The sequence below is a fragment of the Chrysochloris asiatica genome, unplaced genomic scaffold (assembly GCF_000296735.1).
Source record: "Chrysochloris asiatica unplaced genomic scaffold, ChrAsi1.0 scaffold00034, whole genome shotgun sequence".
In the NCBI taxonomy this organism is placed as follows: Eukaryota; Metazoa; Chordata; class Mammalia; order Afrosoricida; family Chrysochloridae; genus Chrysochloris; species Chrysochloris asiatica.
Window position 1 is genome coordinate 18,863,878 of NW_006408552.1, and position 16,805 is coordinate 18,880,682.

A 16,805-nucleotide genomic window follows, 5' to 3' on the forward strand; every position below is an offset into this window, starting at 1 on the left:
GGGTCCCTGTGTCTACCCTTTTAGCTAGGTACCACATGAGGAGCAGTAACCAAAGATAAGGATAGAAACCAGAGTCACTTCTTCTGAATCTTAGGCAAGCCCAATCTGAATCTCAGTATGTCCTGTCTGTAAAAAGTAGATGATACGAGGGGGCTTCAAAAAACTTTGTGAACATCAGTCTCCACAACTCTAAGATCCGAACTAGATGGCGTCCGACTACTATAAACAACTGTTCTGAAAGGAATCACATTAGAAGGTCTCAGATAGAGTGGGAGAAAATGTGGAACAAAACTCAAATTTCTTTTTAAAAAATAAAAGACTAGGCTTACTGGTCTGAAAGAGACTGGAGAAACCTGAGACTGTAGCCCTTGGCCACCCTTCAGATCTGGAAAGGAACACACACTCATGGCCAACAACACATGGCCCAATTTTCAACCCAGCAGTAAATAGGTCTATAGGTGGGGACACTAATAATGCTCACAACAGAATGGTCAATCATTCAAAATCAAAAGGAAAGAATTTACCTAAGGACAAAGTTGAGAAGAGGTGGGAAGGTGAGTGGAATGGAAACAGGAACCTCAGGGAGGAAGTGGGATAATGGTTGTTGCAGGGAGTGGGTTGCAATCATAGAGATGAAACGAAGTGTATCATTTGTTGAATGTAAACTAATGATCTTGCCTGTAAACCTTCACTCAATTCACAATAACAAATTTTTTTTTTAATTTAATGGATGGTGATTGAGTGGAACACAGAGTATGGTAACTGATCTTCCCTTCTTCCTGGATAAGTGAGCAGATGATTAAGTATTGATGTCAATATCTTTGAACATCTCCAATAAGCAATGTTTGACTACTGCTTCTGTTTAAAATGATGCTTTCTTTTGGTTGTGGCCCAGAGCCCTGAAGTGCTACTTGGTATCTCTTTTCTTCCATGGAGCTCTCACCATTCAAACAACAAATGTGGTAAAATCATACTGAGGTTGACTATGCCGCTTGCCTCCACTTGGTCATCTTTGTATGAATCCGATGGTTTTTTTGTTTCTTTTGCTTTCATTTTGGAATGTTTTCTTGGTGTTTTTACCTGATGCTCATGAAGAGCCATGAGTACTTAAAACTGCCACTAATGAAAGGAAATCCGATCTAAGAAGGTGCATTTCTGTACCAGAGCTGTGTCACACCATCTTGTGGGCCCTCTGCTGGAAAGGAGAATCAAGTCTCAAATAACGCCTTTTTAATTGTATCCTCTAGTATTTTAGATGTAGGACAGTCCTATAGCATACCTCTATGAATGTAAAGTATCTTGTACCTGCTTTATGATAATGTAATAGTGACTGCTCTATATCAGAGCTGTTTTAATGATGTTATTTATTCTAATATGTTTTCTTTCCAGATAATGATTGAGAAACTAATTAAAATAAATTTTTTAAAATGGTGCCAGGGACCACAACAGTACCAGAACTTTGCTGTTTTCTGAGGTTTTGTTTGATACTTTTTTCTTTCTTTTTTAAATGGCATGTGCTGGATATCTCTATAATTTTGCTCAGATGACTTCAGAACCTGGAAAATCTGTTGCTGCGATTGGTCTTTTAATATAAACAAATATATCATTTGAATTTTTGGAAACTTTAGCTATGCTGTCAACTTTGGAAAAAGTATCCCAGTTGTACCCTGTTGAGTTGGCATTGTACAGAAATTAATAGCCATATTGGTCTAGAAACATTAAACTCAATTTTTTTTTTCCATTTGTACAGGGGTAACGCACTGTATTAAATATGTAAGGTCTTACCTATATGGGTTTTATTACAGAAACTAATAAAGTATTCTCTAAATAATGAAAAAAAATTTTAATGGAAAACCTCTATCATCTTTAATTCCATTCTCCCACCAACTTTTTGAAGCCCCCTCATAGTACCCGCGGAATCTTGGTGTGGCACTGTGGGTTAATGCGCCAGACTGAAAAGCCGTTTGAACTGCAAGATCGGCAGTTCAAGCTCACCAGTTGTTCCTCGGAAACCCTGTATAGGCTCGCTATGGGTCGGATCCGACTCGACGGCACTTCATAACAACATAGTACCCCCAGGAGTCCATTTCAAACACTGGCGCCCCCATGTGAGTCACAACAGCTGTGCTCCTTAGGGTTTGCAAGGGCTGGTTTCTCCCAAGTAGATGGCCAAAGGTGGACTCAAGTCTCCATCCATGGTTAGCAGTTGTTTGCTATTTAGGTTATTAGGATTACATGAATTATCATAGAGCTGTGCTTGCCACATAAGTGTTATTACTATTCCCACTGCAGGGGACGTGAGATATCCCACATGGGCTTTGCAAGCAGATGATAAAGAGGTCTTTGTTACTGAGGGTCAGAGGACCCTCTGGGCTGTGACAACAGTCCTCCCAAAGGGCCTGAATCGCAGCCCATTTCCTAGGGTCTCAACATCAGAGAGGGGAGAAGGTGGGGTGGGGTGTCTACATCAGCGAGGGCATGAGGAAACTTTTCTAGAAAAGGCCCCGTCACTGAGGGCCTGGGACCGAGGGGCCGGGACTTGAGATCCGCGAAGCCCCCTCGTGAAGCCCCTATTACCTGTCCCATACCGCCCAGCGAAAAAGCGACAGCACACGAAAGGACGGCAAGCCCCACCCTGCACTTCCGGTGGCGGCAGCAGGATGGGTGGGCGGGCCCACGGAGGGGCGTAGCCGCGTCGCACACGCCGATTAGTCACTTCCGGGCGCAGACGCGGGTGATCGCTGTTGGAGAGGTGGGTGGTGGCGTCCTCGAGCGATCTGGGGAGAGTGGGGGTGTCATTTTGCTGTGACCTGGCTCCATACCCTTCTGGCTTTCCAGCCCCGTTTTGTCGTCTTCCCTGGACCCCCATCCTTGGGTCCCCCATCCTGGATCCCTGACCCTAAACCCTCATCCCTTGAACCCTATCCCTGCGTCTGCCTCACTTTTCTCACCCTGTGCTACATCTTTGTATCTCATTTTCTGTGGGCCTGCTCCTTTTCCATCCCCTTTCCCGCCCCCCCATGTTTGCCCCTGAATATGGGTGTGGACAATTCCATTTGGGACCAGTGATGTCCCCGAAAGCAAATAAAGTGAGAATTCTGTCTGCAGAAAGGCGAGGGTGCTGGCCCCGGCTTTTGAGCACCACAGAGCAAGGATATGAGGGAGGGCCTCCTGTGACTTAAATGACTGCCATTAGGATCAGCATGAAGTCATAAAAGTAATTCATACCAGCGGGAGGTTGGAGGTGGGTGGGAAAGACGCTGTGCTGGGAAGGAAGTGCAATTCATCACCTGCCTCTAAACATGGGAGAGCTTTTTGACATTTGCTTTCATTGTGTATCCTGTGTACATATGTAAGCATGAGTCTGATCAACTGGTCCTGAAAGTTTTATTCCAGTATTAAAAAAAAAAAAAAAACACCTTTTCTGTGGAGTGGAGTCATGACTCCTAGTGACCTCACATCTGTCTAAGTAGAACTGGACTCTGCAGGGTTCTCAATGGCTAATTTTTTGGGAAGTAGATTGCCAAGCCTTTCTTCCAAGGCACTTCTGAGTGGAGTTGAACCACCAACCTTTTGATTAGCAGAAAATCATGTTAAATGTTTGTACAATCCAGGGAATCCAATTTGTAGTACTCTAGTGGCTTGCATGTTGCTGTGACGCTGTGATATGTAAGTATATTACTTAACAACAATATATATTTGTTTTTAAGTGGCATCGAGTCAGTTCTGACTCAGAGACCCCTGTGTTTAGCCTACATGTCACACCAAGACGCCATATGTAGATCTATGTTGTTAGTGACATCAGCCCAACCCCAGCGGCATAGTGGGTTGCACGTTGGGCTGCTAACTGAACATTCAGTGGATGGAACCCACCAGCTGCTCCTTGGGAGACAGATGAGGCAGTCTGCTTCCATAAAGATAAGACAGCCTCGGAAGCCCTAGGGGATCCTTCTACTCTATCCTACAGGGTTGCTGTGAGTTGGAACCAACTCGACAGCATTTGGCTTTGTTTGTTTTTTTATATATAAAAGAGGGCTTCAATGAAGCCCCCATTACATAAAAATTTTTAAATCCTAACCGGTTTCTATCAAGCCCTGGCAACTCCATGTGTGTTAGAGTAGAACTGTGCTCCCTGGGTTTTTGAGTGGCTAATTTTTTTGAAACAGCTCACCATACCATTCCTGCCAGGTGCTTCTGAGTGAACTCCACCAGATGGAGCAGACAGCACTGCCCAGGGAACTGGGAACAACCTATATGAGCCAGCAGCTATCTCTGTTTTCTACTTTCCGGCCTAATGATGTATACGAGGGAACTTCAAAAAGTTGGTGGGATTCAAAGATCATGGAATTTTCCCATCAACTCTTCAGAGCCTCCTTGTACATATTTGTTGTTGTTGTTAAGTGCCATTGAGTCAATTCCGACCCATAGCGACCCTGTATAGGGTTTCCGAGGAGCAACTGGTGAGCTTGAACTGCCGACCTTGCAGTCTGGTGCATTAGCCCACAGCGTCACACCAGGACTCCTTGTACATATTTAGGAGCCCTGATTCCCAAGGTGCCTCGGGCCCTGTTTGACTGATGTGCATCCTTTTTAGCCTCCACTAAAGCTGCCATAAAGACGCCCAGCCATGGAAGACAAACCGCTGGTGGTCTCAAAACAGAGGAGCGAGGTGCTGTGTGGTGTCCCCACACAGGTGGTATGCACGGCCTTCAGCAGCCACATCCTCGTGGTGGTGACCCAGTTTGGGAAGATGGGGACCCTGGTCTCCCTGGAGCCCAACGAAGTGGCCAGTGACATCAGCAAACCAATGCTCACCACCAAAGTGCTCCTCGGGCAGGATGAGGTAAAGGGTTGGGAAGGGCCAGGGCAGAGGGGGAGTCCTCTTCAGGGGTTACTGTCTTTTAAGAAGCTCTTGAAGCACGTGGAAGGCCAACCCCCTACATGGGCCATGGGTGGGCATTTTTGGCTCTGCAGGAGTACGTACCCCGCCCATTAGAACCATACTCAGCAGGCAAGGATGAGTCTAATGATTCTGTCACGTGGGCTTCCTCCTGTTTTGACCCTGGTAATGAGTGGCCATGCACAGTCTGCTCTGGAAAGTTCATCAGTGAGATGAACAGAGATCCCTCCCAGACTTGAGTCTTAGACTTGAGACAGCCGGAAGAGACAGGACCAGCAGAAGGCACCAAAAAATGAGTTGATGATGCCTCCACAGCGGTCTATTGAGGACTTGTGTGTTCCAGTGTCTCATTGAGCTCTGAATTGCCACAGCATCAGATCTGTCGCTTGGTATGAGGAGCCAGTCCGGACTCCTAGGTGATACTTAATGAAGGCACTAAGAGGAGAAAACCAGCTCCTTGCCCCTAAAAAGGTTTCCTCCCTCTCCTCCACCAGCCTCTCATCCATGTCTTTGCGAAGCACCTGGTGGCGTTCGTGTCTCAAGAAGCTGGGAACAAAGCGGTCCTCCTGGCCGTGGCTGTGAAGGACAGGAGCATGGAGCGGGTGAAGGCCTTGCGGGAGGTAATTCGGACGTGCCAAGTGTGGTGAAGCCACCGGCAGCTTGCCAGGACCAAGTGAAGACCTCCTGTCACAGCCAGGCTCAGGGACATCCTCCTCCAGCCATACACTCGGGTCTCCGGCAGTTCTGTACACCCTTTGGGGAGGGGGGCATGACTGGGACCTCTGAGTTGTCAAGGGTGGGTCATCAGGGCCCTCCATTGTACAGTGTCAGTCATGGGAGGAACCTTTTTTTTCTTTTTTTTTAAAATAAATGTATATTCCAAAGTACTCCACAGTCTTTCTCAACCACACTGTGTGATTCATCCCGAGTGCCTCGGTGGGCAGAGTGACTGGGGCCAAAGGCAGGGAAACCACAGTCTACACAGGCTTCAGGTGTGTACCCATACCCCACTGTCTTTCCGTGGTTCCACTTGGTTGGTTATGTGTCGTGGGGTTGTTTCTGACTCATAGCGACCCTGTACAGGGTTTCCAAGGCTGTAAATCTTTACAAGAGCAGAAAGCCTCATCTTTTTCCCACGGAATAGCTGGTAGTTTTGAACTGCTGACCTTAAGATTTGCAGCCCGATTTGTAACCACTATGTTACCAGAGCTCCTTGTGGTTCCACTAGGTGACCCTTAACTCTCCCTTGACAAATGTTAGCCAGTTACGGTGCAGGGGCTGAGACACAACCCACCTAGCCACAGGAGTGGGGAAAGATACACACCAGCCATAGACTTGTACCTCCATGTCCCGGTGTCTTTAAAGAGCAGGAATTTACTGTCTCAGTACAGAAGACTGGGATTCTGAACTCAGGTCCCTCTTTGCTAATTTCAGCTTTCAGTAGCTGCTGGTGAGCCTTGTTGTTCCTGGGTTCACAGGTGTATCTGCCATGTGTGTCTGTTTGGGGGTCTTCTCCCAAGTGTACCTCAGTATCTTGTCAGAAGTGATTAGGTTTATGACCCACCTGCCCACTGAAAGGTCTACGCAGAGTTGCTTCAGAAGTAAGGCCTAGAGATGCACTTCTGAGAACCCAGCTACTGAAAGCCCTGTGGGGCACAGCTCTGCTCTGACCACCCCCAGCAGCTGGCTTTTCCTGTTCTGGGATGGGCAGATTAAGAAATTATCTTGTTCTGAAGCTGAGCAGCCTTCATATGTAAGAGAGTTAGGACTCTCACTGTCTTTTTGCTGGGATACAACACTGACAGCCCCAGGGAGGGGACTCTGGGGTTGAATCCAGTATTGAGGGAGGAACAGGGCCCTGCAGGCCATCTAGGATTGACGAGGTGAAGCCCAGGACAGGGGTCTTTAGTGTTGTGCTGAGGGATTGGACTAGCCAAAACACAGAGTGAGGAGTGGGCTTATATCTGCCTGTGAGTATTCGTGCCTCTCCTACAGGACCCACCTGGACTCACCCTCATACCTGTCCGCCACAGTGGACAGCACATAAGTTGTTAGGTACCATCCAGTCAGTTCTGACCCACAGCAACCCCATGGCCAATAGAAGGAAGCACTGCCCGGTCCTGCTCCAGCCTCACAGCCTGTTAAGTCCAATGTTGCAGCTACTGTGTAAATCCATTGCCTGGAGGTATTCCTCTCTTTTTCGCTAACCAACCACTTTTCCAAGCACGATGTCCTGGTCCCTCCAGATGACATGTCTGAAATACAAGAGGTGTGGTTTTCCAAAGAACGTTCCAGTTGTAACACTCATCAGGGGCAAAGTCATTGTACCATGTGACAAGAGTGGTGTTGGGGACAAGTTCTTAAAGCAGAAGCTAGAAAGGACCTCTCAGAACATCCTGGGAGTAATCCCCCAGGATGCAGTTCCAGGGAACTGGGGCTATATTTCTTTCTTCAGATGCCGGTAAAGAAGCCCCACAGGGAACCCCCAGAGCTAGGACAGGCACAGAGAATACCAAACACTACTCACTGTGTTTTTTCCAAGTGCTGGGAACTGGGGCCTTGTTTGGAAAGTGGTTTTCCTTTTGATTTGTTAATGAGGAATCCACAAGGTCAGCAGTTCAAGCCCACCAGCCACTCCATGGGAAAAGGATGAGGCTTTCTGCTCCCATAAAGATTTACAACCTTGAAAACCCTATACAGGGTTGCTGTGAGTCAGAACTGCACAACAACAACCACAAAGCAGGGTGGGTCCTATACCTAACCCCTCTGTGTGGTCTTACTGGGGCCTCCAGCTGTTTGGAACAGTTCAGTAATTGTGGGAAATAAGGGCTGCTTGTGCGTTCCATAGCAACCACATCAGTTGCCCTTGACATTTGATCCTAGTAAGAAACAAAGGAGCCTGGTGGGGCTATAGGATAAGCACTGGACTGCTGCTACCCACAAGGCCAATGGTTCAAACCCACTAGCTTACTCCATAGGAGCAAGATGAGGCTTTCTGCTCCTGTAGAGATTTTTCAAATCCATTACCATCCAGTCAAGTCTGACTCATAGTGACCTGTATAGGGTTTCCAAGGCTGTGTTTGAACCACAAGCCTTGTGGGTAGTAGTCCAGTGCTTATTCTACAGCGCCAAACCAGGATTACGTTTGATTCTTGCTTTGGTGAAAATACAAGATGGGCCACAGATGTGGTTGCTATGCAACGCACACACGGCCCTTGTTTGTGAATGCAATCACTGAACATTTTTGAATCGTTGGAAGCCCTAGTCATGAGTACCCTGGACACCTAAGGAATCACATATTAGGGTGAATAAATACCAGATGGAGGAACCCCAGACTGCTGCAAAAGCCGCCGAGGCTGGGACCTCCTCCCAGAGCCCACAGAAAGCCTCCTGAGTGTAAGAATAACCTTCTGTCTGTTAGCACCGCCCCCTTGTGGTGGTTCTGGTATAGCACCAGGAGACACGTGGAGGTCCACGTTTCCTGCTGCTTCCGTAGAGCCCACCCACTCATGGAGAAGGCGGGCTCAGGAGGGCTAGTGGTGGCCCCAGGCTTTGGCCCCGGAGGGCCTCTATCACCCGCCAGCCCCACGGCCATATCACCAACATCCAATTGAAACCAAGGCCTCCCTAATTCACTTACTCCCTCACGGCTGGCTACCCAAAGGTACAGATGGAGATAAAGCTGTCCTGTCAATCAGTCTGGACGCGCGGACAGCTGCTGTAATTCAGAAGGAGAGCCGCACACACTCCAATAAAGAGTCCCCGAAACCGTCTGCTAGGTTGAAATCGCTACTCAAGGAGATGAGAAAGCCGCCAACAGGGCCTGCCCCACCATCAGACTATTATCACAGCTCCCAAGATTTACGGCGGGGGTCACTTTTTCAAGACAAAGCCCCAGGCCAGGCAGAGGTAACCCTTGCCATGGTATTCTGCTGTCACCTCCCTGCCTGTCTGTCCCACTGCATGTGGCTTGCGTGTTAATGTGGTGCTGGAAACTATGACACTGATATATTTCAATACCAACAATCACCTGTGGTGAACAGGTGGAGCTTACAGACTAAGAGAGCCTAGGAAGAAAGGCCTGGCAAGCTACTTCTAAAAACTCACTAATGAAACTTCTCTAACAGAATCGTTGGAAGCCCTAGTCATGAGTAGCATGGACACCGAAGGAATCACATATTAGGGTGAATAAATACCAGGTGGAGGAACTCCAAACTGCTGCAAATGCTGAGGCTGGGACTTCCTCCCAGAGCCCACAGAAAGCCTTTCAGACCCTTGGTCTGATAGAATCCTAGACAAAGTTGAGCCCCTTTAGAAAAACCAAGCCCATTGCTGTCATGTTGATATTAACTCATGGTGGCCCCAAGTGTTAACAGGATAGAATTGCCCCATGGGGTGTTTTTCTTGTTTTGTTATTTGTTTGAACTGTTATCTTTCTGGAAGCAAATAGCCAGGCCCTTCATGCGTAGCACCACTGGGTGGGTTTGAACCACAAACCTTTAGGTTAGCGGCTGAGCCCACACCATGTGCGACACCAGGGTTAGAAGGTATTCAAGCTACACACAGAGCCACACAGAGGATCTGAGCACACCAACAATCCTGAAGATGGCGGGGAACCAGGTAATTGTTCCCTTCTGCCATACACAGGGTCATTATACGGCGGGGAAGGAGGAGGCTTCAAGAAGTTCCTTGAAAAATTGAATTGAAAGACTGGAATTTTTATGGGAACCGGTGTGAATCAGAACCGACTCGACAGCAGTTAACAACAGTGTTTTCTGCTAAGCTGCAGCAAAGTCCCCTCCAACCTTCCCTGGGAGGACCCGATGTCAGGTCAGCACTCAGAGTGACTGGAAAGCATTTTGTTCTCGGGGTCCATCCTGAGCCGCCTCTGGGTCTGCCTGAGCCAGTTACCACAAATTCCCCACAGAGTAGGGCAGGGAACACGTAGTCTTCTGGGAACACGTAGACATCCAGAGTGAAGCTGGAAGTCAGGAGGGATCTTGGATGAGTGAGGGGGAATGAGAGAGAGATTGAGGAGGAGCAAGAGGGGAGAGGAAACCTGAGAGACTCAGGAAACTCCAACTGTAAAACAGGGACCCTTGGCCAGGACCCAGGACCCATGAAACGCACCTACCAGGTAAGGGTGGTGGGACTCATTTCATAGCTGAGAAGACAGATGCTGAAGATACGATGATGCAAGCCATAGTCTCCTGTCTGTTCAGAGGAGTCGCCCTCTTCCACAGGGGCAATCATTCTCAAAGGATCCTACTGACAGTTGGGTGGGGCTGTGACCAGCCTGTGTTGCTGCTGGGATGTCTCAGGACTCCCTCAGATTCACCAATGAAGCAAGAGGGGCAAGCATGGACTGAGGGACCAGGTAGGGAAGGATGATCTTCTCATACCATCCTCATGAAGACCTTGAGAGGTGGCCACAGTGCCCTCTCCCATACAGATGGGCAGAGAGGTGCAGAGGATCTGCTCAAAGACAGCAGCTGGCCAAGGGTCAGGAAAACTCTCACCAGATGTTGTTGTTGTTTGTCGTTGTTAGGTGCCATTGAGTCAGTACCGACCCATAGTGACCTTATGCACAGCAGAACAAAACACTGCCTGATCCTGGGCCAACCTCACTATTGTTGCCACACTTGAGTCCATCGATGCTGCCACTTGGCCAATCCATCTCGTTTGGGGTCTTCCTCTTTTTCTCTGACCCTCCACCTTACCAAACATGATACCCTTTTCCAGATGTTGGGGATCTAAAATCCCCATCCTGTCCACCTGGGGAAGGGGCAGACAGAAGGGAGGTTGCACCTGGCCCAAGAGCCAGGGTGGGGGAGGATGATGGAGGGCGTGGCCAAGAGGGCAGCCTGGCAGGTAGGGCAGGTAGGGCCGGGAGGGCCAGGTAAGGAAGGAAGACTCTGGGGGAGAGGCCAGGATTGCAGCAGGGCAGTGGTACCCAGACAGATTCAGGCTGTACTGTGGCTACTTGAGAAGGGGTCTCAGGGGACTGAAGCCATGCCCCTGCCCAACCTGGAAGCCTGAAACAGACCCCCACACAAAGTCTGGCTGGCAGCAAGAGAGCTAGCTGAGAGGTGAGCTATGTGTGTGTGGAGGGGGCGGTGCGTGTGTGTGTGTGTGTGTGTGTGTGCATAGCAGGGGTTCAGTGGCCACGTAAAGGCTTCAGGGTGGGGCTCCCCATAAGTGATGTTCTTAGAAGACCTTCCAGACCCGAGAATAGGGTCTTAGGCCAGCATAGGGAACCCAGTTCAAGGTGCCACCCTGTCCCAGCCCCGGAAAAGAGTGATCATTTCCCCCCACCCTCCCAGGACACACACCCAGAGCTGGCCAGTGGCTCCACCGACAGGCAGGTACAGACAAGTCCTGGACAAACACAGCCACCCTCTGAGGACTGTGGAGACAGAGCTTTCTGGAAGGAGGGTGGCGTGGGCTGGGTGTGGGCAGGAGAGAGGATAGGCCAGGGGCCACAGAGAAAGAGCGATGGTTCAGGGTCCAGGACCTGAGGTCAATCTGGGACAAGGTGGGCATGGGTAGAGCTGAGTCAGCCTGGAGCCCAGGGCATTGCTGCCCTTGGCTGCCGGGACCCAGAAGCACGGTCACAGCTGGGTCCTTGGAACAGAGCATCAGGTGACAGGTATAATCTCACACTGTACAGCACGTGGACGTGGGATCCAGGGAAACGGGGTCTCCAAGAGATTAGAGATCTTCCCAAGGTCATGGATATAGTGAGTGGCCAGAGCCAAGGTTCAGTTCTTGTCTGACCCTGCCGGCCCACCTCTCAGCCCAATGCTGGCCAACCAGGTGCACTGTTCAACATGGCCACCAGGAGGCATCACTCCCCTGTTGGTCATGGTCACAGAGCTCACAGACAACTGTTGAGAGGGGAGGAGGCCAGACAAGGCAGAGAGTTAAAGCAGGGCTGGTGTGGAACTGGCCAGGGACAGTCACAGAGCTAGGCTTCTAGGATGCCTGTGGTGCCAGCAGAGGCTGGACGTAAGGTGGGCTACTCTCCCTCCATCTGGGCCACTCCCTGGACCCCATCAGACAGGCAGAGCAAACAGGGCTTCCCGCTTCTCAGACCCAATTGAGGACAGTCTCTGGCCGCTCAAGAGTGGGCTCTACTTCCCTGAGTGCTGACAACAGTGCTTGACTACTCCCTGAAAGGTTAGCAGTTTGAACCCACCCAAAACTGCCTCTGAAGAAAGTTCTGGCGATTTGCTTTGGAAAGTTCCCCTCCTGCCAGGGCTGTGGGGCTGCAGAGTCCCAGCAGGGTCGGTGAGTGAGTGCAGGACCCCTAAGAACTAGTCTAGAACACGTTAGCTGGAAGGACCTTGGGCCCCTACACCCAACCCAGACTCAGAGGAAGGAAAGACATGACCCTGGGGTCCACAGGATGGGGAGTCAGGCCCGGTCACCTGGGCTTCTGATGGCCCTGCAGTAATGTCACCACAGCTCAGCTGCTGCCCCTCCCAATCTGCTCCCTAACTCACACAGGTACCTTCTAGCAGCACTGGCCACAGGGCCCAGCAGACCCTTGCCCTAGACTCATGACCCCATTCCCTGTCCCCTTGCCCAGGAGTCAGCCTGGACAGAGACTGAGGTGTCATGGGCAGTTCAGGGACAGAAGGCAGGGCCCTAGCCAGGGGCAAGGGCATTAGGTGGAACTGGCTGGGCCAGCTCTTGCCCTCCCCACCTGTCTCCCATATACCTGTTGCTCACTGAGAGCTTCCAGCAGTCAGCCAATCACCTGGGCCACAGTCAACAAGGACCAGAGGCCACAGGTCCAGGTGGGTGGAGCCTGCCTGTGATGGCTTTGAGAGTCAGCCCAACTGGCCTGCGGCCTCTCCTAAATGAATAAGGATCACAGCTCTGGCCACCAAGAAAGAATTCTTGCTCAGCTCGGAGCCCCATGGGTGGCTGGGTGGCTCAGCCTCCCCTGCCTTCCCTGGGAACCTGGAAGTTGAGCCCCGTGTTCCTGGGTCCAGAACTTTTTGTCCATTGTGTCTAGACTGGCACTCTCCTGGCTCAGGCTCCTAACTCAGGGCTGGGGAGCAGAGCAGCGCCACAGCAGGCGCCTATCTCCGAGTCAGACATGATGGGTCTTCAGGTGCACCTGCCTGAGAGAGCCTAGATCTCCTCTCTGACCTGCAGGAGACCCAAACATGAGCCCCCAAAGCTCAGGGACAGTGAGCACCTCAGGAGACCTCCCCTGCTACCAGGGGGCCTGAGGTTTAGCACAGTGGGTAGGACTGCCCACCTGGCCATGGGGGCTCCTATCTGGGGGCCCAGCAAGGACAAAGACTGGGTTGTGAATCATCCCTCACCTCTAGACCCCCCACTGTCTAGGAGGAAGGCAAAGACATGTCACCAATGGGGTGGGGGACATCCCCTAGCAAGGGACACCCTCGCCCAAGTGCTGGGCCCCTCTGCCCCCCCACCCAAACAATTCACCTGGATAGAAGACTGAGATGGGTGAAGGACTAGTGTTGTAGGATCCACATCTCCCTCATCCCCCTCAGGGCAGGGGGGCCCTTCATCAAGTATCTGCACACTGGGCATCCTAGAAAGGGGGTTGGTGGGAAGCCTGTGGAACCTGGCCCTGCCAAGAGCTGGGAACAAGAAGGAAGTAAGGGTTGGTGGGGCAAACGCAGAGCAAGGAGGCCAGGAGGATCTGTACCCAGCACCTGCCTTGGCCTCAGGCTGGACCCATTTACAGATGAGAAAACTGAGGCCCAGAGAGAAGAAGGGGAAGAAGGAAGGCTGAGGGTGCCTCAGGGAATGACCCAGGAAGGCTGGGGTGGAGATGCCAAGAGGTCCACACTCCTCTCCAGAACCCCAGGTGTATAGGGGCTGCAACCAAAGCTGTTCCCATGAGGCCAAGTCATTCCTCAAAGTGTGTGAGGGCCTGGAGCCTCTGGAGACAGTGGCTGATGTAGAAGTGCAGCTGGGAAAATAGTCCGCTACCTCCAAATAGGAATGACCCTAGGCTGGGGGACTTTTCAGGGACCCTCCACCACAGCTATTGCTGTTGAACCTCATCATCGGCATCACCAGGCTTCCCAGCTGACCCACACCAGTCGTCTCACTGGCTGGGGTCAGTCTTTGAAGGAAGGCCAGCTTCCAACGTTCCCAAGTTTGTGTTCTGGGTCCAGGCCACTGGCCTTTCCAGAGCCTCTTCCGGGAGCCTGGCCTTGAGACTCAAACAGGAAGACCCTCTGACATCTAGCCACGTGCTTCCCACACATGGGAAACACACACAAGTAGGGAACCAGGCCTCAGTTTCCCTACTTATAGCATCAGGGGAGGAGTGCCTGGGAGGCACTTGACTCCTAACCAAAAGGTCAGCAGTCCAAGTTCATCCAGAGGTGCCTCAGAAGAAACATCTGGTGATGTAAAAATTCAGCCATTGAAAACCCCATGGAGCACAGTTTTACTTTGACGTGCATGGGGTCACCATGAGTGGCAGTTCACTTGATGGAAACTGACTTGGCTGTTTTGGAGCATGGGGCCCTTTCAGGCCCAACATCTGAGTCTCTACCCTTCACAACATCCGGCCGTCTTGGCAATGGGCAGTGGTGGCATCACTAGCATGATAACTCATGGTGATGACGAGGAAGTCCTACCGTCCACTTCTGAAGCCACAGGCCACCCAGCTTCCAGGAAGCTGCCTGACCCTGGAACCTCAGGTACCACCATCCTCCACTCCACCAGACCTTTCTCCTCCTCCCCAAGCTGGGGCACCTTCCAAATAGGTGGATGGGGGATTTCAGTGACGCTTAAACAAGGCAATGGCGCCAGGGAGGTGACACGCAAGCTGAGCCAGAGGACAAGGAGGCAGACCAAGGGCAGTGGGTTCCAGGCCAAGGACGGGGCGTTCTTGCAGGAAGGCCTGGCTCAGGGTGTTGACTCCAGGGTCGGACGTGGGTGGGGTCTAGACGGCTTGGCTCTGGCTGAGCTGGTAGCCCTTGGGGGTCGTATGGAACCATGTCCCCTGGGTCAGGGACCGATGAGGGATGCTAGGCATACTATATTGATGAACCTCCCTGAACTGAGGTTAGCTATGTCACATGGGAGCAAGGGTTCAGACTGGGACCCCGTGCACCCAGGGCTGCCAGGAGGGTCGATGGCATAGGTATTCAGACAGCGTGGGCCATCCTGGGCACAGTTTGGCACACATAGCAGAGGTCAAGGTAGGCTGGCCTTCCCAGGAGACTCTTCCAGGAGGAGGGTGCTGTCTGCAAACCCCCATCCCAACACTCACCAGGACTAATGCCGAACACAGCACCAGGGTCCCTGACCCCATGTCAGCCCCTTCAAGGCCCTGCATCTGGCCAGTCCCCTTCTCTGAGAACCCCTGGGCACTGTCCCTCCAACCAGGGACCTAGCCCCACTTAACTCTGCAAAAACCAGACATTTTTCTGATGCTTGCTTTGGAGACTGAACTTCCTTTTTAAAAAAAAATTTTTTTAATTTAAATTGGTGTTAAATCCACATCAAAGAATTAACCAATGTTGTTGTTTTTTAAGTGGTTTGGGTGAAAGGTTACAGAGCATATCCGTTTCCCATTCAACAATGTATATACCTTTTGTTTTGTAACATTAGTTTCAATCCCTTTTCTGTAACAGCATTCTTCTGGATTCTTCCCTGGAATCATTTCTCTCCCTGCTTTCTGAGATCTGTTTTATAAAGCAGAATGAGCCATTTTCAAGTGCACAATTCACGTAGCATTTAGCATATGCACAATGTTGTGGAACCCCCAACTCTATCAACTTCCAGATGTTTTCATTGCCCCCAAAGGAGACCTACCACCCATCTACCACTACCACTCTGGCCCCCAGCTTGGGGCCAGGACTGTTAAAGGCTCCTGTCCACCTGTCTCTATCTCCCCCACCTGTTTCTGGGACCCCGGTGGCAGCTGCCTGGCAGTCAGGCCCAGGCAGGTAAGCACACCTGACCACCAGCAGGTTCCTGGGAGCCAGCTGCCTCTGAGCAATCAGCCAAGAGAGATAGAGTGTCCACACAGGGAGGGGCCTGGCTTCTGAAACTCCTCCTTCTGCTTGGCCCTTTCTCATAGGTCTAGCGGCCTGGTGGAGCTCAGGTGGGCCAGGTGGGCCAGGTGGGCCAGGTGGGCCAGGTGGGAGGTGGGGCCAACGCAGCCCCGCTCTGAGCCTGGTAGGAGCCCAAAAGAGAGTGGCTTTGCCCCACCCCTGAGGGGGGGGCGGCAGTGGTGGGCCACGTGGCCACATGAATGCCCAGCCAGGCTCCCTGGGAGGACGGGCCTCTGGAGGCCAAACCAGGGAGCTTCCTGCCTGCAGAGGTAGGCACTGAGTCCAGGACTGCCTGGAGGAGGAAGAAGGCCAGACAGGACTGAGAGTTCCGGAAAGGGGACAAGGTGAGAGCCCCAAGGACAGGTGTCTAAGCTACAGAGTTTGTGTGGGGCTGGCCATGGACAGGAAGCAGAGCTGGATTCCCGAGGGGTCTGTGGGTGCCAGCAGAGGCTGGACATGGGGGTGGGTTGCTTTCCCCACCATCTGCCCCATCCAGGCAGACAGGGCAAGAGGGCCTCCCCACTTCTCAGACCCGGCTCTTAGGCCACTCAAAAGTGGACTTTGCTTTCTTGGGTGCCACAAACAGCACTCAACAGCACACTGACAGGTTGGAAGTTTGAACCCACCTAGAGATGCCATGGCAGAAAAGCCAGGAGATTTCCTCTGAAAAGTCCCCAACCCAGAAAACCCTGTGGGGCAGTTATAGTTTGAACATATGGGTTACCGTGAGTCAGGAGTGAATGGACAGCAGCCAACTATAACTACCACAAACACTGGGCATCAAATGAGGACACTGAGCCCTAGGAAAGAGAGGAAAGGCCCTGGGCTTGGGCCTTGAATCT

At 51.4% G+C, this 16,805-nt stretch overlaps 1 protein-coding gene across 1 annotated transcript; it reads left to right on the forward strand.

The window, feature by feature from the left end:
* Positions 1 to 4,627: 4,627 nt before the first annotated feature.
* Positions 4,628 to 5,547, forward strand: PSMG3 (proteasome (prosome, macropain) assembly chaperone 3). Its single transcript, XM_006859791.1, has 2 exons — positions 4,628 to 4,843; positions 5,395 to 5,547. The coding sequence occupies exons 1-2, from the start codon at positions 4,628 to 4,630 to the stop codon at positions 5,545 to 5,547; spliced, it is 369 nt and encodes a 122-aa protein (XP_006859853.1).
* The last annotated feature ends 11,258 nt before the right edge of the window (positions 5,548 to 16,805 follow it).

Bases quoted from the DNA above. Each gene is read 5' to 3' on its own strand.
- PSMG3 (XM_006859791.1), top strand. From the start codon at position 4,628: ATGGAAGACAAACCGCTGGTGGTCTCAAAACAGAGGAGCGAGGTGCTG. The intron at 4,844-5,394 runs GTAAAGGGTTGG...CTCCTCCACCAG, and splicing joins TGCTCCTCGGGCAGGATGAG to CCTCTCATCCATGTCTTTGC.